At 50.0% G+C, this 22,145-nt stretch overlaps 2 protein-coding genes across 11 annotated transcripts in view; both read left to right on the top strand.

Moving 5' to 3' along the window:
- The window catches only part of DUS2 (dihydrouridine synthase 2), a 59,863-nt gene that overhangs the window by 35,991 nt on the left and 1,727 nt on the right, over nucleotides 1–22,145 (top strand). For all 9 annotated transcript variants that reach the window (XR_004026182.1, XR_004026179.1, XR_004026181.1 and 6 more), the window contains 8 exons: nucleotides 3,983–4,030; nucleotides 10,497–10,562; nucleotides 10,746–10,816; nucleotides 14,644–14,730; nucleotides 15,448–15,616; nucleotides 18,533–18,654; nucleotides 19,855–20,004; nucleotides 21,134–21,221. Coding sequence is in view for 6 of the 9 variants with exons in the window: in XM_030795062.1 (XP_030650922.1) it covers nucleotides 3,983–4,030; nucleotides 10,497–10,562; nucleotides 10,746–10,816; nucleotides 14,644–14,730; nucleotides 15,448–15,616; nucleotides 18,533–18,654; nucleotides 19,855–20,004; nucleotides 21,134–21,221 (801 nt within the window). In the remaining 3 variants the exon portion in view is untranslated. The remainder of the gene's footprint in view (nucleotides 1–3,982; nucleotides 4,031–10,496; nucleotides 10,563–10,745; nucleotides 10,817–14,643; nucleotides 14,731–15,447; nucleotides 15,617–18,532; nucleotides 18,655–19,854; nucleotides 20,005–21,133; nucleotides 21,222–22,145) is intronic.
- LOC115830641 (pancreatic progenitor cell differentiation and proliferation factor-like) lies at nucleotides 8,134–9,266 on the top strand. 2 transcript variants are annotated; one of them, XM_030795087.1, is made up of 2 exons: nucleotides 8,134–8,919; nucleotides 8,957–9,048. In XM_030795087.1, the coding sequence occupies exons 1-2, from the start codon at nucleotides 8,787–8,789 to the stop codon at nucleotides 9,046–9,048; spliced, it is 225 nt and encodes a 74-aa protein (XP_030650947.1). In that variant the 5' UTR covers nucleotides 8,134–8,786. The 2 variants fall into 2 exon arrangements, with proteins under 2 accessions (XP_030650947.1, XP_030650945.1); XM_030795085.1 differs by having other exon boundaries at nucleotides 8,134–9,266.

The raw sequence follows: 22,145 nt of genomic DNA, 5'->3' as shown, positions 1-22,145 counted from the left end.
TGATACATAATATTTATTCTATATAACATAAATATATAATATATATAATTTACAATTATATATAATATATACAATATATAATATATATAATATATATAAATATATATTACATATATTATATAAATGTATATAATTGTGTGTGTAGATATATATATATATATAGAGAGAGAGAGAGAGAGAGAACTCATGCCAAAGTAATAAAACAATGCAAAGGTACAGAGAAAAATAGAGGGGACAGGGCTGTGTCTTTTCATGAATAAAACTGAGATACATATCCCAGAAAGCCCAGAGGAGGATTATAAAAAAAAAAAAAAAAAAAAAAGGGAAAACAACTGAGACATACATTTAAAAAAAAGAGAGGAAGCTGGGAGTAGTGGCCCACACATGTAATCCTAGCACTTTGGGAGGCTGATGCAGGAGAATCACTTGATCCCAGGAGATTGAGATGAGCCTGGGCAACAGAGTGAAACCCTGTCTCTATAAAAATTTTTAAAAGTTTAAAAAAAAAAAGGCCAGGCCTGGTGGCTCATGCCTGTAATCCCAGCATTTTGGGAGGCTGAGGTGGTCAGATCACCTGAGGTCAGGAGTTTGAGACCAGCCTGACCAACATGGTGAAACCCTGTCTCTACTAAAATTACAAGCAATTAGCTGGGCGTGATGATGTGTACCTGTAATCCCAGCTACTTGCGAGGCTGAGGCAGGAGAACTGCTTGAACCTGGGAGACGGAGGTTGCAGTGAGCCAAGATCATACCACTGCACTGCAGCCTGGGTGACAAGAGCGAAAATCTGTCTCAAAAAAAAAAAAAAAAAAAGTGGATGCAGTGTAAATGTTCCCGTTGTCGTATCAGAAGAGATCAGACTATGGTAGCCCAGAGAAGGGAGTGGAAAGGCAGCCTTTAAACTTGGAATTTTATAGGGAAATGTTGTCCTTGGGCTGAGATTTAGGACCCTGTATGCAGAGGGTGTGGTATAAGCAGGGGCCTGGGGATGAATATGAGGTAGACACAGGGAGGGCTGAGTAGCTTGATTTGACCAGAGGTTTGTCGAGTGGGAGATGACGAAGAAGAAGCAGACTGCAGGATTGAAAACCTTGGTTGGTAAAAGATCAGCTGGACTTGGACTTTAGGTATCTTTGGGCTATTTTTTTTTTTTTTTTTTGAGATGGAGTCTCACTCTTGTGCAGGCTGGAGTGCAGTGGTGCGATCTCGGCTGACTGCAACCTCTGTCTCCTGGGTTCAAGCGATTCTCCTGCCTCAGCCTCCTGAGTAGCTGGGACTACAGATGCCCGCCACCACACCCGACTAATTTTTTTTGTATTTTTAGTAGAGACAGGGTTTTGCCACGTTACCCAGGCTGGTCTCGAACGCCTGATCTCGTGATCCACCTGCCTCGGCCTCCCAAAGTGCAGGAATTACAGGCATGAGCCACTGTGCCTGGCAGTTTTGCTGTTTTCTGATTACTTCTTTGTGTTCCTAAATTATGTGAGGAGCAGAGTTAAAATGATCTGGAGGCAGGGTAAGGTGGTATATACCATTTATATAAGGAGGATAGGGAATGATTATATATATTTATTTGTTTATTCAGGGAAGATTTTTGGAGAGACACAGAAGAAACTAGTAACATTGATTTCCTCTGGAGAAGGAAACTTAAGTTTTTATTTGGTTATGCATAGGTAGTAAATTCCAATTACAGGGGTGCTATTGAAAATAATTAACTGGCACAGCACTGGCACTGATCAGTCAGAGGAGATGCCAATCAGTATGCCACACATGTACATACTAGCTGAATATCTTCTCTGTTCTCATGGTTCAAAAATTGAAGCCAGATAAAAAGCATAGATTGAGGCTGGGTGTGGCGGCTCATGCCTGTAATCCCAGCCCTTTGGGAGGCTGAGGCGGGCAGATCACCTGAGTCAGGAGTTCAAGACCAGCCTCGCCAAAAGGATGAAACCCCATGTCTACCAAAAAATATAAAAATTAGCCAGGTGTGGTGGCACACACCTGTAGTCCCAGCTAATTGGGAGACTGAGGCAGGAGAATTGCATGAACCCCAGAGGCAGAGGTTGCAGTGAGCCAAGATCACGCCACTGCACTCCACCCTGGGCCACAGAGTGAGACCCTGTGTCGGAAACAAAAGAAAAAAAAAAAGTATAGATTGAAACATTTCCCATTCCTTAGGCAGGGAGACTTCTTACTTGTTACCCATTTGAATCTCTCAAATTTTGAATGTTTTACCTATTCAAAAAAGCAAGTAAGTTTAATAGAAAGGAAGGAAGGAAGGAAGGAAGGAAATTCCATTGTTGAGAAAGCTGTTATTGTGGAAGGGGCAGTGAAACTGAATTTTAGATCCTGTGATTCTATAAGGAAGGGCTGGATACGTGTGAGTGGAAGGACAGATGGAGCCAGGGGGAGTGCTGGGGCTTCCTCAAGGCCTTCATGGTTTCTTTTATGACCCATGTAGTCCAGGCTTGGTGGATTTCCAGTCTACCCATTCTTCTCTAAAATCCAGGCTCAGCCTGGCCGAGTCTGTGGTGGTTTAATGTTCTGTCTGATTCCAATTTGTCATCCTTAAACATGAAGTTAAAGTGTAATAACTGAACTTACACCTTCTGAGCATATTTTGTGAGCATTCATTAGTATGTAATCTTTATATGGGCAGCATATATTTATTGGAATTGTTTTTTTTGCCTTCATCTCACTCTTAATGGATTCAGATTTTTAAAGATCCCCCTCCTCCATTATTAAAGTAATTAATACCATTGTCTAGAAGTTGGAAAATATAGACAAGTACAGAAAAGAGCAGGAAAATCACCAGTAACTCACAATAAAGAGCAACCACCATTACTATTATCAAGATTCAAGTGGTTGTGTGAGTTGGTAGTTTCCATTTCCTGGGGCTTTTGTTAGAGTTGGGCATGGGTCTAGGCTGGGACATTGTTGCTGGCAGAAGAGAAGGGCCTAGACAAGGTTTGTAAGTTGTGTGCGCCTTAGTAGCTTTGCTGGTGGTGTTGATGCCTATGCAAGCATTGAGTATGATAGGAAGAAGGCGCGTTTGATCTTATTTCAAATGAAGGATGATTCATTGTTTTTTAAAGGCTTGGGAGATGGTGGGATTTAGTTTATTAAGACACTGAGACCTGGGTTAGGGAGTGGGCAGTCTTGAAAAATAAGTTTTATATAGCCCACTTCTAGATAGATTTGTGGGATTTACCAAGGGGATCAGAATGATGACTTTTTTTTTTTTGTTTGAGATGAAGTCTTGCTCTGTCAACCAGGCTAGGGTACAGTGGTGCAATCTTGGCTCACTGCAACCTCCGCCTCCTGGGTTCAAGCAATTCTTCTTCCTCAGCCTCCTGAATAGCTGGGACTACAGGCGCACACCTCCACGCTTGGCTAATTTTTGTATTTTTGGTGGAGACGGGATTTCATCATGTTAGCCAGGCTGGTTTTGAACTCCTGACTTCAGGTGATCCACCTGACTCAGCTTCCCAAAGTGCTGGAATTACAAGCATGAGCCACCACGCCCAGCCTATACATTTTAAAAGTCATCACTCTGGTCCGGCTAGCCTGGCCAACATGGTGAAACCCTGTCTCTACTAAAAATATATAAAAAAATTAGCCAGGTACGGTGATGCACGCCTGCAATCCTGGCTACTCAGGAGGCAGAGGAAGGAGGATCACTTGAACCGGGGAGGTGGAGGTTGCAGTGAGCCGAGATTGCGCCACTGCACTCCAGCCTAGGTGACAGAGCGAGAATTTGTCTCAAAAAAAAAAGAAAAAAAATTATCACACTTCAGTCCCAGATGTTATGGGCACAGATACTGCTGCCCTCCTACTTGTTTAAAAGAAGTGCCGGTTGCCAGTGGGCCTTGGTCCCTTGGAAGTGAGTGCCGGGGTGATGCCCAGTTGCCAGACCCCATCCCATGGAGAGGGCCATACTGTCTCCCAGATGTAAGAAGACCTTTTGTGTGTTTCTCCTTAGGGAGGAATGGGAGCTGCCCTGCTGTCAGACCCTGACAAGATTGAGAAGGTAAGTCTTCCACGGGTGAAAGCAGGAGTCCTCAAACACAGCTCCAAACTAGAATTTTTTAGAACGCCTCCTTCCACCAATACCAGATTTACTGATGTCCACCCAGTTTCTCTCCCTGAGGCCTAGCGATTTCCAAAAAATCTTCCCAGTGATTTTGACATGCAGCCAAGTTTGGGAACCCCTGAGCCAGCCTACAGCAGCCTTGATGTTCCTAAAAAGCCCAGAGCTAGAGACATGTCAATGAAGAGCCAGGGGTCCTGAGGACTCACAGAGAACCTCCTCTGTATTTCCTGTCTCCCTTCTGGGAAGGTCTTGAGAGCAGAGGCCAGGCCACCTGTGGTGAGGATGGGCTCAGTGGCCATATGTGTTTGTTTTTTTTTTTTTTTTTTTGAGTCGGAGTCTTGCTCTGTCGCCCAGGCTGGAGTGCAGTGGCGCGATCTCGGCTCACTGCAGCTCGCCTCCCGGTCACGCCATCTCCTGTCTCAGCCTCTCCGAGTAGCTGGGACTACAGCGCCGCCACCACGCCGGCTATTTTAGTATTTTAGTAGAGATGGGTTCATCGTGGTCTTGATCTCTGACCTCGTGATCCCCGCCTCGGCCCCAAGTGCTGGGATTACAAGCGTGAGCCCGCGCCGGCGGCCATATGTGTTTGTATGTGTGTGGGTGGATTGGCCTCTCCCAGGGGGCTTGATGAGAGCAGCAGTGGGTCCCCTATGTCCTGAAAGAGTCTACCCCAGCCCTTGGAGAGAAGCCCAGGCCAGGGTCAGGGGAGGCAAGCTGAAGTTAGTCTGTCTCTGTTCCCCTTTCTTTGGTGATTCTGTAGGCTAGCTTAATGAGGCCCTGGGGACAGGTTTGTGTTCCTCTCCCAGTCTGCCAGCTCTTTCCTTTTAGCTCCTTTGTTTTCCTTTTCATTCTCTCTTTTTTTTTTTTTTTGTATTTTTAGTAGAGACGGGGTTTCACCGTGGTCTCGATCTCCTGACCTTGTGATCCGCCCGCCTCGGCCTCCCAAAGTGCTGGGATTACAAGCGTGAGCCACTGCGCCCAGCCTTCCTTTTCATTCTCTATCGCTACTTTCCTGTCTGGGCTTTAAGCCTCATCCTGCTTCCCAGAGGCTAGAGCGACTTGGGACTCAGGCACCACCAATGAGAGCTGCCATCATTGCCAGTGAGAGCTGCATGGTTGCTGTGCCAGCAGCCCAACCCTGCATGTTCCTCCAGCCCTGCTGTCTCTAGGACATAGGAAGACCACTGTGCTTGCTGGCTATGTGCCTTCTCGTTTTTCCCATGTGCAGCCAGAGATACTCTATCTATAGTGCACCTGTATAATGTGCCTTTCTTTTTTTTGAGACAGAGTCTTGCTCTGTCACCCAGGCTGGAGTGCAGTGGCACCATCTCGGCTCACTGCAACCTCTGCCTCCAGGGTTCAAGCGATTCTTCTGCCTCAGCCTCCTGAGTAGCTGGGTTTACAGGTGCCCACCACGACGCCTGGCTAATTTTTGTATTTTTAGTAGAGATGGGGTTTCGTCATGTTGGCCATGCTGGTCTCGAACTCCTGACCTCAGGTGATCTGCCCACCTTGGCCTCCCAAAGTGCTGGGATTACAGATGTGAGCCACTGTGCCCAGCCATAATGTGCCTTTCATTTGATCCTGAAACCCCTTGAAGTAGACAGGATTGGCAGTTATCTCCATTTGATCAAGGACAATAAACTAAAGCAGAGAGAGAGAAAATAATTTGCTTAAGATCATACAGTAGGCCGGGCGCGGTGGCTCACGCCTGTAATCCCAGCACTTTGGGAGGCTGAGGCGGGCAGATCACGAGGTCAGGAGATCGAGACCATCCTGGCTAACACGGTGAAACCCTGTCTCTACTAAAAATACAAAAAATTAGCCGGGCGTGGTGGCGGGCGCCTGTGGTCCCGGCTACTCGGGAGGCTGAGGCAGGAGAATGGCATGAACCCGGGAGGCGGAGGTTGCAGTGAGCAGAGATCGTGCCACTGCACTCTAGCCTGGGCGACAGAGCAAGACTCTGTTTCAAAAAAAAAAAAAAGATCATATGGTAAATAAGTGGCAGGTAGAGCCAGCTTGTGAGCTATCGTCTCTTCTGACTCCCAGTGTCAGCACCCTCTCCAGTAGCATCTCAGGTTCAAGGTGCCTGGGTATAGTTTATAAGTGTTAGGTCAATAGGCACCTCAACTTGGAAATCTCCAGTTAAGACACTTGTGTGCAAGGTGGAGTGGAAGTAGACATCTTGGATGTCAAATTGGTTTCCACACCTAGGAGAGGGGGCCCCAGCAGGGAGGATGTGGTTCACAACATGAGCACACAGCCATTTTTGTTATCCTCCAGGCTCCTCTCTTCTCAGACCCAGGCTGTTGGCTCTGTCCTCTCTACTGCCCCTCTTTGAATGAGGCAGATTTCATCCATGAGGCAGCAGAGATACACTCAGCCTCAGAAGCTTAGTTCATTCCACTACTTCTCTGGTTGGGTACTTAGATGGGCCAGGTTGGACTGATAGATGGGGTTTGCCCCATGGTGGGGAGATTGCAGGCTTCCACAACAAGGCCAGATGTGGCTTAGGTGTAGGGGCTGGATTCAATTCAAGTCCAGACTGTGCTGGCAAGCTAGGTGACCTGGGTGAGAGCTTTGCGGGTCCTTCCAGGCTTGGTGTTTTAGGCCCGTGGTTCCATCTGTGGGAGTATCTCAAGACCACCTCTAGAAATTTTCTCAAAGATTCTTGTTTGGGGTTATGAAAAACCTTGGAAATACATATCATTGGTGGTTGCACCACATTGTGAATATAATTAATGCCACTGAATTATACACTTAAAAATGTTTAAGATGGCAAATTTCAGGTTATATATATTTTAACCCAGTTAGAAATAAAGGATGCTATCCGTTGAGAATTCTGCAGACCCTTGGGGTGAGTAGGGTTGGAGAGTGGGATATCAATCTCTTTGAGAAAGCTTCTACCAGGTAACTCTGGTATACACTCCCTGGATTAAGAACCTCAGTTTTATTTTATTTTTTTAAATATTTATTTATTTATTCTGAGAGGGAGTCTCGCTCTGCTGCCCAGGCTGGAGTGCAGTGGTGCGATCTCAGCTCACTGCAACTTCCACCTACTGGGTTCAAGTGATTCTCGTGCCTCAGCCTCTGAGTAGCTGAGATTACAGGCATGCACCACAATACCCGGCTGATTTTTGTATTTTTAGTAGGTACAGGGTTTCACCAAGTTGTTCAGGCTGGCCTTGATCTCCTAACCTCAGGTGATCTGGCCTCCCAAAGTGCTGGGATTACAGGCGTGCGCAGGGCATCCCCCTTGTGTACACTGTACTTGGGCCATGGCTGACAATTGGCAGGGCCAGGACTTGAACTCAGGTCTCACTGCTTTCCAGGCCTATGCTTTCCTATCCTCGTCTGCTGCCTCCCAGAAACCAGGGGAGTGAAGGAGCCTGCTTTTCTTCAGTTGGCCAGTGGGTCTATTGAGGCCCGCCTGCTTGTAGGTAGATGTGCTGTTCCTCTGCTCAAATATGGACTTGTCTCTCGTTCTTTCTCCCCAAAGACTTGGATCTGGAGAGTTGGTGTCCAGGAGAGTTTCATGCTAGAGCCTGGCCAGAAGACAATCTCTAGTTGCCATTTCCCCTCAGTGTGACCGTTGCAAGTGCCTAGGGTTTTTGGTTACCTAATTTCCTTCCTAGTCCTTAACACACACATGAAACACACAGAAATACTGAAGAAAGTACTGAGAGCTACTCGGATAAAATATAGCAAAAGGAAGTTCTACAAGACAGAGAATTGGATCAGACCAGCTGGTGTTGCTTAAATCACCAAATGTCAGAGGATTCTAAGTGAGCACTTGTAATGGAACCTTTTAGAGATGTTGCTTTGAGCATGAAGGATGGGACTAGAATGAGAATTTTTATTGTATTTCTTGATGAACCTGTCAGGCCCCCCCTTAAAATGTAAGTGCCTCTTTAAGGCCTGCCAGGGTGACCCTAAGACCTCAGGCCAAGTCTGCCTCCTGGGGCAGTACCTAGAGACTGTTCCTTCCTGCCAGTCCCTGGCAGTTGGGCCAGCAGGTCCTGTCTTGCTCATGAACTGTCCACCTGTCTGTCAGTCCAGCCTCTTGATCTGATGTCTTCTTTCTGGAATGGCCTGCTTCATCCTGTCCCTGAAAGGCCTCCACTACTGGTTTTTGCAACCTGGCTCTCTGCTGCCCCCGCCTGTCTAGAATCAAGACTGGCAGCAGCCACCTAGATATCCCCCTGCTCTGCTAGGCAGAGATCTAGTTCTTGGAATAGGGTTCTTGGGACCATCTTTCCTCCAGCTTGCCTGGCCTGAAATTTCTGATGAGGGAAGAAGATAGCAATGACACAGACATGCAGTGTCATCTATACCTCTCTATCTCTGATTCTTGTGTGGTCTGGTCTTGCTACCTCCCTGTCACTTTCCTGCATGACTTCTTGATCTTTCTTTGAAATCTTTTGCAATTGCTATGTGATAAGCACTTTTAAATATGTTGAGTACGTTGTCTTTTCCTTTGCCAGTTTCACTCATGTATGTCTGATTCCTCTAAAGAGGAATGCAGGCCCTTAAGAGCCGTCCTGCCCGCGCGTCTCTGTCGTGGCGTGGCCTCCCTCGGTCTCCTCTGCAAATGGGCTCCGTGGCCTAGCGCCCCCGTCCCCGCCACCCGTGATCGTGGGCCGAGGCCCGCGAGGGGTCGCCGCCCATATCCCACCAGCCAGCAAGCTAGAGCATGGCGGCCATCCCCTCCAGCGGCTCCCTCGTGGCCACCCACGACTACTACCGGCGCCGCCTGGGTTCCACTTCCAGCAACAGCTCCTGCAGCAGTACCGAGTGCCCCGGGGAAGCCATTCCCCACCCCCCAGGTCTCCCCAAGGCTGGCCCGGGTCATTGGTGGGCCAGCTTCTTTTTCGGGAAGTCCACCCTCCCGTTCATGGCCACGATGTTGGAGTCCGCAGAGCACTCGGAACCCCGCCAGGCCTCCAGCAGCATGACCACCTGTGGCCTGGCTCGGGAAGCCCCGAGGAAGCAGCCCGGCGGTCCGTCCAGCACAGCCAGCGCTGGGCCCCCGTCCTGACCTGAGCGGTTACCAACAGCCGCAGGCCTGCGGAGGCGCTAGTCCACCAGAGCCCCTCCCCGCCCCCTCCCCACTCCCCACCCCACCCCCTCCCCGCTCCCCGCCCCCCTCCCCACCTCCCACCCCCTACCCTGTAGACTAGGCGGCTGCAGCAAGCAGATCTTCGCATCAACACAGCAGACACCAAAAAGGAGTGAGAGCCCCGCTCTCTACCGCCCGGTCCCAGCCAGCACTCGCTAGCTTTCCTGACACCTGGAACTGTGCACCTGGCACCAAGTGGAAAATAAACTCCAAGCAGCCAGTAAAAAAAAAAAAAAAAAAAAAAAAAAGAGCCTTCCTGTTCCCTTACTATGCAAGTCCTGGAATAACACTCAGAGAACGTTCCCTTTACCCAGGAAAGAAGCTGTCTGCCCCGCCCCCCCCTTTTTTTTTTAAATAGAAACAGGGATGGGCTAGGTGCAGTGGCTCAAGCCTGTAATCCCAAGACTTTGGGAGGCTGAAGCAGGTGGATTGCTTGAGCTCAGGAGTTTGAGACCAGCCTGGCCAACATGGTGGTCCCAGCTACTCTGGAGGCTGAAGTGGGAGGATGGCTTGAGCTAGGGAGGCAGAGGTTACAGTGAGCCAAGATCGTGCCACTGCACTCTAGCCTGGGAAACAGAGCCAGACCCTGTCTCAAAACAAAACAAACAAACAAACAAAAAGGGAACAGGGTCTTGCTGTGTTGCCCAGGCTGGTCTCAAACTCCTGGCTTCAAGCAATCTTCCCACCTCAGCCTCTCAAAGTGTTAGGATTACAGGCATGAACCACCACACCCAGTTAGCTATGTGTTCTTTTTTTCTTACTTTTTTTTTTTTTTTTTTTTTAAGCCATGTGTTCTTAACCAAGGCTAGGCCTCAGAATGATACTGAGGATGGGCTGGAGTGTGTTGGGCAGAGCCTTTTGAAAATACACATTCCTAAGCCCTGCCCCTAGAGACTGACTCAGGAAATAATAGTGTGGAATTCAAGAGTTTGTATTTCTTCAGTTCTCCAGATAATTCTGGTATTTGTCCTGGCAAAGGCTCAGTGAGCTGCACACAGGTGTGCACGCATACCCGTTCACTCACTCATTCATTCAGTATATTTGACAAATATGTATACACCACTAGGTGCCAGGCAGGTGCTGGGGCTCCATTATAGAACAAAGGCAGGTCCCTTGCCTCATGGAGCTTATGTGTGTATGTGTGTAACAGACACACATGCATTTACACATACACAAACTGTTCATGCTACCAGAATGCACAGCCTGTAGCGGAGTTAATTAGCACAGGCAGTGTGATGGTTTGTTCCAGAAGACATAGGTGCTCTTGTGTTTTCTTTTCTGCAGATCCTCAGCACTCTTGTTAAAGGGACACGCAGACCTGTGACCTGCAAGATTCGCATCCTGCCGTCGGTAAGGATGGTGTGTTACATTTGAAGGTCCATTCTCTCTGGTGATGTTGGATTTAGGTTTGCGAATGATTCTTGAGGTGCTAAATTAGGCTTGGAGGAGAGAGTAGAGCTGAGCCTACTTTAGGAGCCAGCAGCTGCTCCTTCTGGAGCTTCAGTAACCATCCTGCGTGGTCCTCTTCCTCAGCTAGAAGATACCCTGAGCCTTGTGAAGCGGATAGAGAGGACTGGCATTGCTGCCATCGCAGTTCATGGGAGGTGAGTGGTCACCTTTCTAGTGACTGACTGGCAGGGAGGTCCTAACCCATCTCAGTGATCCTTCCTTAATTGATCTGTCACCCCAAGTGACAGCCAATTTCTCTTCTACATATTCAGCCTACCTCTGCCTAGCTCTTTGATATCCTATGAGTCTTGAGGGCAGGCAGACCCTGAATGGGCTTTTGCATTTGCCTTTCTTTCATTCACGGAGTGCCTATTGAGGGTAGGTACTGAGGTTTAGAGACGCAGAGAGACTAAGAAAGGAGAAACACCTCTACCATCAGGATGTGTAAATGCTAGAGATTGAATAATTTGCTCAAAATCATACCATGCACCCAGTACGTGGTGGAATTCTGACCCTCATGAGAAAAATCTCATTTATTTCCTTCCCTCCCTCCCTCCCTCCCTTCCTTCCTTCCCTCCCTCCTTCCTTCCTTCTTTCCTTCCTCCCCTCCCCCTCCCCTCTTCTCCCCTCCCCCTCCCCCTCCCATCTCCTCCCCTTCCCCCCTCCCCCTTCCCCCTCCCATCTCCTCCCCTCTCCCCTCCCATCTCCTCCCCTCTCCCCTCCCATCTCCTCCCCTGTCCCTTCCCACTCCTCCCCTCCGCCTCCCCTCTGCCTCCCCTCTCCTCTCTCCTCCTCTCCTCCTCTCTCTTTGTCATTCTGTCCCCCAGGCTGGAGTGCAGTAGCGCAGTCTTGGCTCACTGCAATCTCCATCTCCCGGGTTCAAGTGATTCTCCTGCCTCAGCCTCCCGAGTAGCTGAGATTACAGGCGTGCTCCACCATGCCCAGCTCATTTTTATATTTTTAGTAGAGACAGGGTTTCACCACGTTGGCCAGGCCGGTTTCAAACTCCTGATCTCAGGTGATCTGCCCACCTTGGCCTCCCAAAGTACTGGGATTACAGGCATGAGCCACCAGGCCCAGCCTCATTTTCTTTCTATTATATTGAGCAGTGACTTCTCCATTGAATAATCCCAGACAGACTGCTTTGTTTAAATAAACATTGTTTAAATAATTCATTGTTGTTGTTGTTTTTTGAGACAGTCTTGCTCTGTTACCCGGGCTGGAGTGAAGTGGCACAATCAGCTCACTGCAGCCTCAAACTCCTGGGGTCAAGCGATCCTCCTGCCTCAGCCTCTTGAGTAGCTGAAACTACAGGCACATGCCACCACACTTGGCTAATTTTTTATTTTTTTGTAGTGACGGGATCGCCTTATGTTGCCCAGGCTGTTCTCAAACTCCTGGGCTTAAGTGATCCTCCTGCCTCAGCCCCTCAAAGTGCTGGGATTACAGGCTTGAGCCACCATACCCAGCCTATTCTTTTAAAGGCTCTGCCTCTCTTGTCTGCATTTGTTGGACTGCCAGCTGTTACAATGACTAAACAATCCTTCTAGCTATAGCTAATGTACTCTATGCTGAGAGCTGAGGTTCTGAAGGCCACCCTTGGCTTACCAGTCACACTTGTTCCCTGTGTCCAGGATGTGCTTTTGTACAGCATCTCAGGTCAGTAGACTTGGACCAGAAGGACCTCTCTTCTCTGAGTGATGTTCCTTTGGGCTTAGGGGTCTTATAGGAAGAGCCCAAGTTGTTGATTGTGCTCTTAACAACATTTTCAGAGAAGGGAACCCAGAACTCCCTTCATACAAAGCAGAGCAAAGCAGAGTTGCTTGGGTTGAAGCCAGGAGGGAGGAGTACACACTTGTATACATATGCGCCTTCCCAAGGCAGCAGGCTTTGGATTCAGACTCCCTGGTTTGAGATCTCGTCTCTGCTGCTTGTTAGCTGTATATCCTTGGGAAATCACTTAACCTTTCTGAGCACAACATTCCTTGTTTAGAAATTAAGATAATTTCTACTTTATAGGGTTGTCCCAAGGCTTTTATGAGATTGTGAATATAAATCCTTGGCACAGTGCCTGGCATGTAGTATTCTTTCTCTCTCTTTTTTTTTTTTTTTGAGACGGAGTCTTGCTCTGTTGCCCAGGCTGGAGTGCAGTGGCATGATCTCAGCTCACTGCAACCTTCGCCTCCTGGGTTCAAGCAATTCTCCTGCCTCAGCCTCCTGAGTAGCTGGGATTACAGGTGCCTGCCACCGTGCCTGGCTATTTTTTTTATTTTTTATTTTTAGTAGAGATGGGGTTTCACCATGTTGGCCAGGCTGGTCTCAAACTCCTGACCTCAAGTGGTCCACCCACCTTGGCCTCCCAAAGTGCAGGGATTACAGGCGTCAGCCACCATGCCCAGCCAGTATTATCTTAATAAAAGAAGCTATTATTTTTTTACCAGTAGTTGGGAACACTCGGAAGACAGATTTGGGTGAGTTTGAAGAAGCCCTTTGTGACCATCAAAGCTGTTGAGATGGGCTAAAAGCCCTTTGTGACCATCAAAGCTGGAGATGTAGGGAGACAGAGGTAGGGGCTAGGTTGACAGGGCTCTCTGAGGCCCTGTGGCCCTTGACCCTTTTTTTTTTTTTTTTTTTTTTTTTTTTTGAGACGGAGTCTCGCTCTGTCGCCCAGGCTGGAGTGCAGTGGCACAATCTCGGCTCACTGCAAGCTCCGCGTCCCGGGTTCACGCCATTCTCCTGCCTCAGCCTCTCCGAGTAGCTGGGACTACAGGTGCCCGCCACCACGCCCGGCTGATTTTTTTGTATTTTTAGTAGAGATGGGGTTTCACCGTGGTCTCGATCTCCTGACCTCGTGATCCGCCCGCCTCGGCCTTCCAAAGTGCTGGGATTACAAGCGTGAGCCACCGCGCCCGGCCTAGCCCTTGACCCTTTTGTTGAGTATAGCAGAGGGGCCTGGGCGCGGTGGCTAACGCCTAGAATCCCAGCACTTTAGGAGGCCGAGGCGGGCGGATCACATGAGGTCAGGAGTTCAAGACCAGCCTGACCAACATGGTGAAACCCCGTTTCTACTAAAAAAAAATACAAAATTAGCCAGGCATGGTAGCTCATGCCTGTAATCCCAGCTACTTGGGAGGCTGAGGCAGAATTGCCTGAACCCAGTAGGTGGAGGTTGCAGTGAGCCGAGATTGCACCATTGCACTCCAGCCTGGGCAACAAGAACGAAACACCATATCAAAAATAAAAGAACAAGAGTATAGCAGAGGGGACATACTCAAACAAGAGCTGGACAAGGGCTATCTGGTCGACCATCTTGCCTGCTTTGTCTCTGAGCACAGCTCAGGTCAGGCCTCATGTCAGCAGCCCTAAAACTCAAGCACAAGAACTTGCAGTTGACTTTGGAAGGAGGGGCCCCAGGTTGTGGTCCTGCCTCCCTTGTGCCGTGGTGTGGCAGCCATGGTCCGTGACCTTCCCTTGGTGCGGGGCCTACCCTGTGTCAGGTGTCTCTCCCTAGGATCAGCTGTGCAACTTGGCTTTGGCATTGGCAGCTGTGTGGGAGTGGCCAGTCTGAGCAGCAGCAGCTGTTCCCAGTCCCTTGGAGAGGGCAGGACTGGGACAGTAGGGGCAGCACTCTTATGGCCCTGTCCCTCATCTCTGGCAGAGACAAAGGGAAGGTAGGGAAAAGCAACATGACCTTGGGAGCCAGGCCACCCACCTTGCCCTCCTGCAGCCAGGCCTCCCCTGCAGGCCTCCAAGAGCTGGACTTGCCGTCTCAGCATGGATCTGTGCTAACCCTGCCCCTCACAGTTCTTCTCCAGAGGGCAGGGAGAGCCATTCCCTGCCACCTGTCCTTGATGGCCATATGGCCACCTGACCTTCTTGAGGTTCAGTGGGGAGGACAGTAAGGTTTGGCTGAGGTAACCCTGTGTGAGTGGTGACGTGACTTTTGGTGCTCAGCCCTCAGCCCCGTCTTTCTATCTCCAAGGAAGCGGGAGGAGCGACCTCAGCATCCTGTCAGCTGTGAAGTCATCAAAGCCATTGCTGATACCCTCTCCATTCCTGTCATAGCCAAGTAAGCCTCCTGTCTTCATCATGTACTCTGTCCGACAGAGCTGAGGGCTGGGTGGTAGCCAGGCCCAGCCTTCCCTAGAGTGAAAAGTTTTAGGGGTGGCTTGGAAAGGGCAGGGCTTTCCACAAGACCCCAGACCTGTTCCTTCTGCTGCTGCCTGAGACCCTCCCCTCTGCATGCCTGTCTCAGGACTGAGGCTGCTGCCTGACTCCTGATGAAATGTACGGAGACAGAGCAGGGGGTCCTCGGAGCAGCAGGCTGCAGGGAGGGGAAAGTATGACCTAACTGGGCCTCCTTCCCTCCTCTTGTCATCACCAGGGTGCCTGTTCCTCTCGCTAGGGTTTTGACTTAGCCCTCAGTGAACATGTAAGTGGCCCATTCGGCTTGGGGGTTTTCCTGTAGCCCCAATAGCCCAGTTATGGACCCATGTCTCCAGATGTGGGCTGGCTGTAGCCACTGTTTTAGATTAGGGGCAAGGAAAGTAAATTTCCTGGATTACCTATTAAGTGCCAGGCACTTTCCATGTATTATCTCAGTTAGTGCTCCTAAATTCATAATGGGATATGGATTCTAATATCCACTTTACTGAAGCTCTGATAGCTGATGGGACTTGGCCAAATTCACATTGTTAATCAGTGGCAGATCTGAGAGCTGACTTTTTCTGAAAATGCTGATAGGTTCCATGATGGGGACACCCCTAACCCTCTGGTTGCTTTTTAGTGGAGGATCTCATGACCACATCCAACGGTATTCAGACATAGAGGACTTTCGACAAGCCACGGCAGCCTCTTCCGTGATGGTGGCCCGAGCAGCCATGTGGAACCCATCTATCTTCCTCAAGGAGGGTCTGCGGCCCCTGGAGGAGGTCATGCAGAAATACATCAGATACGTACGTCTCTGTACTTTTTCAAAACAAGCATTTCTCACTGTCTACCACACTCCTGCAGAGAGCACTTTGCGTGAGCCCCCAGCTGCCAGCCATGCTTGCTGTTCCTCTCCTTTTCTTTTTAGCTCATGTAGTGTAGCTGCACTAGCTCACTGCTGTTTTGGGTCTCCCCAGCCGCAGTGCTAAGAGAGGATGCTGGGGGGCATACCCCTACCATCTCCTAAAGCTTCCAGAGGTTTGCAGGTCATAGCAAGAACCTTCTAGATCCAGGATGCTGTTGGAGCCCCAAATACATGATATATATCTTTCTTTTTCTCACACGCTGCACATAAAGAGGCACATGTACATGGACTGTGGGTTATGCATCATCAAAGGCATATGTGCTTATAGGTTGGCTCAGGAGCAGCCACAGCCAAGAGGAGCAATTGAGAAATTTCTCACCTGATTTGACTCATCAGTCAAAATCACTTCTAAAACTTTGCTATTGCTAATTCCAGAATGCTTTAACTATAACCCTCTACTTAGGGAATAGCTTTTTTTTTTTTTTTTAAGATGGGGTCTTGCTCTGTTGCCCAGGTGTGAGCATAGTGGCATAATCATGACTCACTGCAGTCTTGACCTCCTGGGCTCAAGTGATCCTCCTGCCTCAGCCTCCCAAGTAGCTGGGACTACAGGCATGTGCCATCACACTCAGCTAATTTTTTATTTTTTTTAATAGAGATGAGGTCTGCCTATGTTGCCCAGGCTGGGAATGGCCTTTTCTAAACCAGTTTCTTCTCATTGAGAGGTTGAGGGTAGTGCCAAGGGCATATCCCTATAAAAGAAAATGAAGAGTTCACTTGCCTTATCTCTTTGGCATAACCCTGGAACTCTGTGGGACTCTGATCAGCTGCACATGTCTACAGGGAGAGACAGTGAGTGGTCCTCAAATTCTTCAGTGAATTGGGTATGAACAGAGGGTGCAGTCCTTGCCCAGAGCAGAGTTGCACCCTCCTCTTCAGTCCTAGGGTTCATACCTGCCTAGGAGTGCCTGTGGCTGCCATGGTATGTGAGTGTTTCCATGGCTGTGCAAGCTGGGATGGTAAGATGCCCTGAGGTCTGTGTCCAGAGCTGGGCAGCCTTTGTCCTATTTCCTGTTCAATGCTGCAGCCCTCACCCCTTGGTTCTGGTATCCTGCTGGGCAAGTTGGTGACCACCAGCTCTCCAATGGTCTGGGATAGCTCCATGGCAAGGGAGGGCTTGCCCCAGCCCAGGTCAGCTGTCCAGCTTTTTGGCCAGCTGGCAAGTCTGTGGCCAAGAAGATGTGCTGAACAGTGCTGAGCTTGCTCACTGGGTGAAAGGTGATGTTATCATTCCTGCTGAGCCATCCCTTGGCAGCTCCTCAAGAGGGTGTGCTATCACAGAGAAAGGGAGAGGCTTTCAAGCATAGGCAGGGCTGCTTCTGGTCCAGCCAGGTGCCTTCTTCCCAGACAAACTGAATCAAGGACTTGCCGCCAGCCGGGGCTCCCCGACTTACTTCCCACTTTGTCCCGAGTGTGCTGTGGCACTTTTCCAGGCACTGAAGTAATAGGCCCACATGGAGTTACTAGAGCAGCATAGGGGGTGGGGAATGGGAGGGTGTCCTGGAGGGCTGGGGAAGGCCACCTTCACCCACTACTGCTCTCCTGCCCTGCCTCCAGCCAGCCGGCTTCCACTGGGTGTCCCTGGCAGTCATCTTGCCTCCCTGAGCCTTCATTTCGTAGTCTGTGGAGTGATGGTGACAGTTGCACCTCACACTTGTATAGATAAATGTAGTGATGAGTAACACATGTGAATTAATGATGCTGTGTTTTACCCATGTAGGGGGAAGTTAGAGGCTATTCAAGATGTGGGAAGGGAAGGTGCCCATTCTGGTTAGAAGGAATAGAAGAATCTCACCCCTTTCCTGGCACTGGACCTCCCATGCCAGAATTTGGTGTGTTTCCCCTCCCTGCCCTGAAAGATACTTGGCAGTAGGTCCTCTGTGGTGGCTGAAGCAGGAAGGGGCTCCCGCAGTTCGAGACCTCAGTCAGGCTGTCCAGGAGAGTGTGTTTCTGACCGTGGGCCTTGGCTGTGACCCTCCAGCTTTGTACCACTAGCTGGAGGAGTAGACGACCAAGGTTGAAGTGGCTTTTTAATTTATTTTTATTTTTTTTTAAATTTTAGATAGGGTCTCACTCTGTTGCCCAGGCTGGAATGCAGTGGCATGATCATAGCTCACTACAGCCACAACTCCTGGGTGCAAGCAGTCCTCTTGCCTTAGCCTCCCTAGTTGCTATGGCTACAGGTGTGTGCCAACATGCCTGGCTAATTTTCTTTTTCTTTTTTTTTTTTTGAGATGGAGTTTTGCTGTTGTCGCCCAGGCTGGAGTGCAATGGCACGATCTCGGCTCACTGCAACCTTCGCCTCCGGGGTTCAAGCGATTCTTCTGCCTCAGCCTCCCGAGTAGCTGGGATTACAGGCACCCGCTACCACGCCCAGCTGATTTTGTATTTTTAGTAGAGACAGGGCTTCACCATGTTGGTCAGGCTGGTCTCGAACTCCCGACCTCAGGTGATCCGCCCGCCTTGGCCTCCCAAGGTGCTGTGATTACAGGCGTGAGCCACTGCGCCCAGCTGATAATTTTCTTTTTTTAATTTTTGTAGAGTTGAGTCTTATGTTGCCCAGGCTGCTCTTGAACTCCCAGCCTCAAGCAATCCTTCTGCATTGGCCTCTCAGAGTGCTAGGATTACAGATGTGAGCCACTGCTCCTGGCCAGTGGTGGTTCTTCTTATGGGGGTCACATTGCCTTGGCTGCACATACATCTCTGGTGCCTTTTTGGAGCCCCTTTCCCTGCCATCAGAGCATAGCCCAGGCCTTAGAGCCTGCCTGGGCATCAGGCGAGTCATTTCTTTTCTCAGGCGGTGCAGTATGACAACTACTACACCAACACCAAGTACTGCTTGTGCCAGATGCTACGAGAACAGCTGGAGTCGCCCCAGGGAAGATTGCTCCATGCTGCCCAATCTTCCCAAGAAATTTGGTAAGAGGCACAATAAGATGTCCATCTGTCCTTGTACACATTGCCCAAGTTTGACTTTAAGCCCTAAGCTGACTCCACTAGGGGACCAGGGACACAGCTTCTGGATGTAGATGTAGAGGAGTGGAGGGATGATACAGCTTTGCCTCCCAGAAGGGGATTCTTTGAGAGCTTTGAAACGTCCCATCCCTGGATGGATCAGCAGAGCTCTGGGAACTAGGGTACTAGAAGGATAGAGGAATGCAAAGGTAGGAGGTTTTCCATAAATGGGATGGTCACAGGCCAGGCCCCCAGGAACCAGTGGTCAGGAGAATTGGGCTGTAGCATGGAGCCTGTACCTTGAGCCTGCACTCACATCCATCACCCTGCAGTTTGAGAGACCACCTATTGATTCTCTAGATGAGGTGTAGCTCTAGCTCAGATGGTTGACAGCTGAGGCCCTTCACAAGCTGGCCTAGCCACTGCCCCCACAGCTCCCTGTCTACCTGTCTGCTTCCAGAACTCCACACCTGTGCTTGTAATGGGTCGTCTGCCTGGAAGGCTCTCTCCCTCTCACGTGAGCTATCTGTAGCCTCTCTCTTTCATAGATGCCTTTCTGAACCACTTTTGCCAATTGGGGATCTATCTTCGTTTGAGTCTTCCAGCCTTCAAGATGTTTCCTAGAAGGGAAAAACCCTTACCAGAGCCCTCTTCCCACCCTTGGCTTGTGGCATTGGTTTAGTCCCTACCCCACATAACTCTGTAGCTCTGGGTGGTGCCTCAGTGTCGGCTGACACCCATGTGTAACTGCCTGTGGCTGGGCGGGAAGTGGGGAACCACTTAGTGGTCGGGCCTCTGTCTCTTCCTCCCATGGGCCCATGTGCTTGATCAGCATTGGTCAACTCAGTCACGGCTGGCTGGGGACACCATCTGTGTGCTCCCCCTCAGGAGAGAGGCTGCAGGTGGTGGGGGTGACCTTTACAACCTTTGCCACCCAGCCCAGCCTCCCTCTAGTGTCCATGCTTGGGTTCACATTCACTTTCCATCTTCCAGTCCACGGTAATCCCAGGGCTGGGCAGGAGGTACATTCTGATGGCCAGGCCCCGGTGGTGTTTTGGTGTATGTGGTAGAGGAGTTTCTCAGTGGTGGGGCCCTGGGGTCCTGCAGTACCCCGGATGCTGGCTCTGCTAAAGTGTTTGCCCTGATCTGCTTCTTCCTCCTTAGTGAGGCCTTTGGCCTTGGTGCCTTCTATGAGGAGACCACACAGGAGCTGGATGCCCAGCGGGCCAAGCTCTCAGCCAAGACTTCAGAGGAGACAGGGGAGCCAGCTGAAGATACCTCTGGTGTCATTAAGATGGCTGTCAAGTTTGACCGGTAGGTCTCCAGCTTGGCCTTAGCTTGGGCTGGGGCCAGCACCCTTGGGGTCCCACTGGGCCAGCAAACTGGCTGCTGTATGTGCTTAATGTCAAACGTAGGGACCACAGGTCTTGTTGGTTTGGAAACTTGTTCTAAATTTTCAGCATCCCATAGAAGGTGCTTTCAGGGAAGATAGTTCCTGAAAGGCTGTCCTAAGGGTAACTGAACTCTACTTTTTCCCTGACTTACTGCCTCCCGCAACTCAGGGCAGGGGGGACTTGTCTCCTGTTCCTGAAAGTCTGTGCTTTTCCAAGGCCCTGAGGAGCTGGCTGCTTGCATGAAGCTCCTCAAACAATAGCAGGACCCTAGCCCTCATTTGGCTCTGCAGCTCCTACCCACACCCACTGCCCCTCACCAGCCCTGTGGTGCCCTCTCAAGCTGCTTACACCTCAGATTGTGACTCAGCTTTGAATGGTGCCCTCCTCTGGGATCTGAGCCTTTCTCCAGTCCCCAGGACCAGACAGGAGCCAGTCTTGTCTGGCAGAGGTGTGTGGTGGCGGTGGGGGAGCAGGGTGGGGGGGAATAGCTGTTGGGCAGTCAGATGCCAGGGAGAGTTCCAGTTGGGAAGTTGGAATATGACCCCTCCCACCCTGTCACTGTGTCACCCTGTCACAGGCTGACTCTGAAACCAGATTGCAAGTGTCCATGGCTGTAGCAGATCATGACACTTGGCAGACGGAATCAGGGTGGGCGCTGAGCTAGATCCCGAGACCATTGTCTGGCCACCTCCATTGCCCACCTCCACCCACTCCCTACTGATCTTGTCTTGAGTGGCAAGCTTCCTTCTTGGATGTTGAAGATTGTTTTTCTAGTCTGGACCTCAGAGTACTGGGAGTTCATTCCCCCTTCCCCTACAATTTCCTTAGCATGCCAAAATTCATCTTCCCTTTAGGGAGAACCCAGGTCCAAGCTGCTGGTAGGACAAGAATGCGAGCCTAGGGGAGCAAGTACAGAAGCCTTAAGGCAGCAGCTCGGTGTCTCAGTTCCTCTCATTTCTGCAGCTCCTTTCAGGAGCTGAGTAGTGCCCTGGCTGAGGGAGGGAGTGGTGATGGTGGGTGACCCCAACTGCTTCCCTTCCTTTCTCCAGGAGAGCATACCCAGCCCAGATCACCCCTAAGATGTGCCTACTAGAGTGGTGCCGGAGGGAGAAGTTGGCACAGCCTGTGTATGAAACGGTGAGTTCCTAGCTGTGGCCTGCCCTGTAGCCAGTCACAGCACTCCCATGGCTTACACCGTCAACTCTAGACTGCCAGGCTGGAGCCTGGCCTTGACCACTGTAGGCATGGAGAAGCTGCTGGTGGCCAGGTCAGTTACTGATAGCCCCTCCCCTCTTACAGTGGCCTGTTGTCCAGTTCAGCCAGACATCTCTCTTTTTTTTTTTTTTTTTTGAAACAGAGTCTAATTTTTATTTTTTATTTTTTAGAAATGAGGTCTTGGCCGGGCACGGTGGCTCATGCCTGTAATCCCAGCACTTTGGGAGGCCGAGGCAGGTGGAACATGAGGTCAGGAGTTCAAGACCAGCCTGGCTAAGATGGTGAAACCCTGTTTCTCCTAAAAATACAAAAATTAGCTGGACGTGGTGGTGGGTGCCTGTAATCCCAGCTACTTGGGAGGCTGAGGCAGAGAACTGCTTAAACCTGGAGGCGGAGGTTGCAGTTAGCTGAGATCATGCCACTGCACTCCCGCCTGGGTGGCAGAGCAAGACTCTGTCTTAAAAAAAAAAAAAGAAATGGGGTCTTGCTTTGTTGCCCAGGCAGGCTGGTCTCAAACTCCTGTGCTCAAGTGGTCCTCCTTCCTCAGCCTCCCAAAGTGCTGGGATTATAAGTCATGAGCCTTTTTAAAAAATTTTATTTAATTATTATTTATTTATTTATTTATTTGAGACGGAGTCTCGCTCTGTTTTTTTTTTTTGGAGACAGAGTCTCACTCTGTTGCTTAGGCTGCAGTGCAGTGGCACGATCTTGGCTCACTGCAACCTCCACCTCCAGGTTCAAGTGATTCTCCTGTGTCATCCTCCCGAGTAGCTGGGATTACAGGTGGGTACCGCCACGCCTGGCTCACTTTTTTGTATTTTTAGTAGAGATGGGGTTTCACTATCT

Source organism: Nomascus leucogenys, chromosome 2 (assembly GCF_006542625.1).
Source record: "Nomascus leucogenys isolate Asia chromosome 2, Asia_NLE_v1, whole genome shotgun sequence".
In the NCBI taxonomy this organism is placed as follows: domain Eukaryota; kingdom Metazoa; phylum Chordata; class Mammalia; order Primates; family Hylobatidae; genus Nomascus; species Nomascus leucogenys.
Note: the sequence above shows the minus strand (reverse complement) of the source record. Positions and strands in the feature narration are given on the sequence as shown.

Coding starts and splice junctions, on each gene's coding strand:
- LOC115830641 (XM_030795085.1), top strand. CDS start 8,787: ATGGCGGCCATCCCCTCCAGCGGCTCCCTCGTGGCCACCCACGACTAC.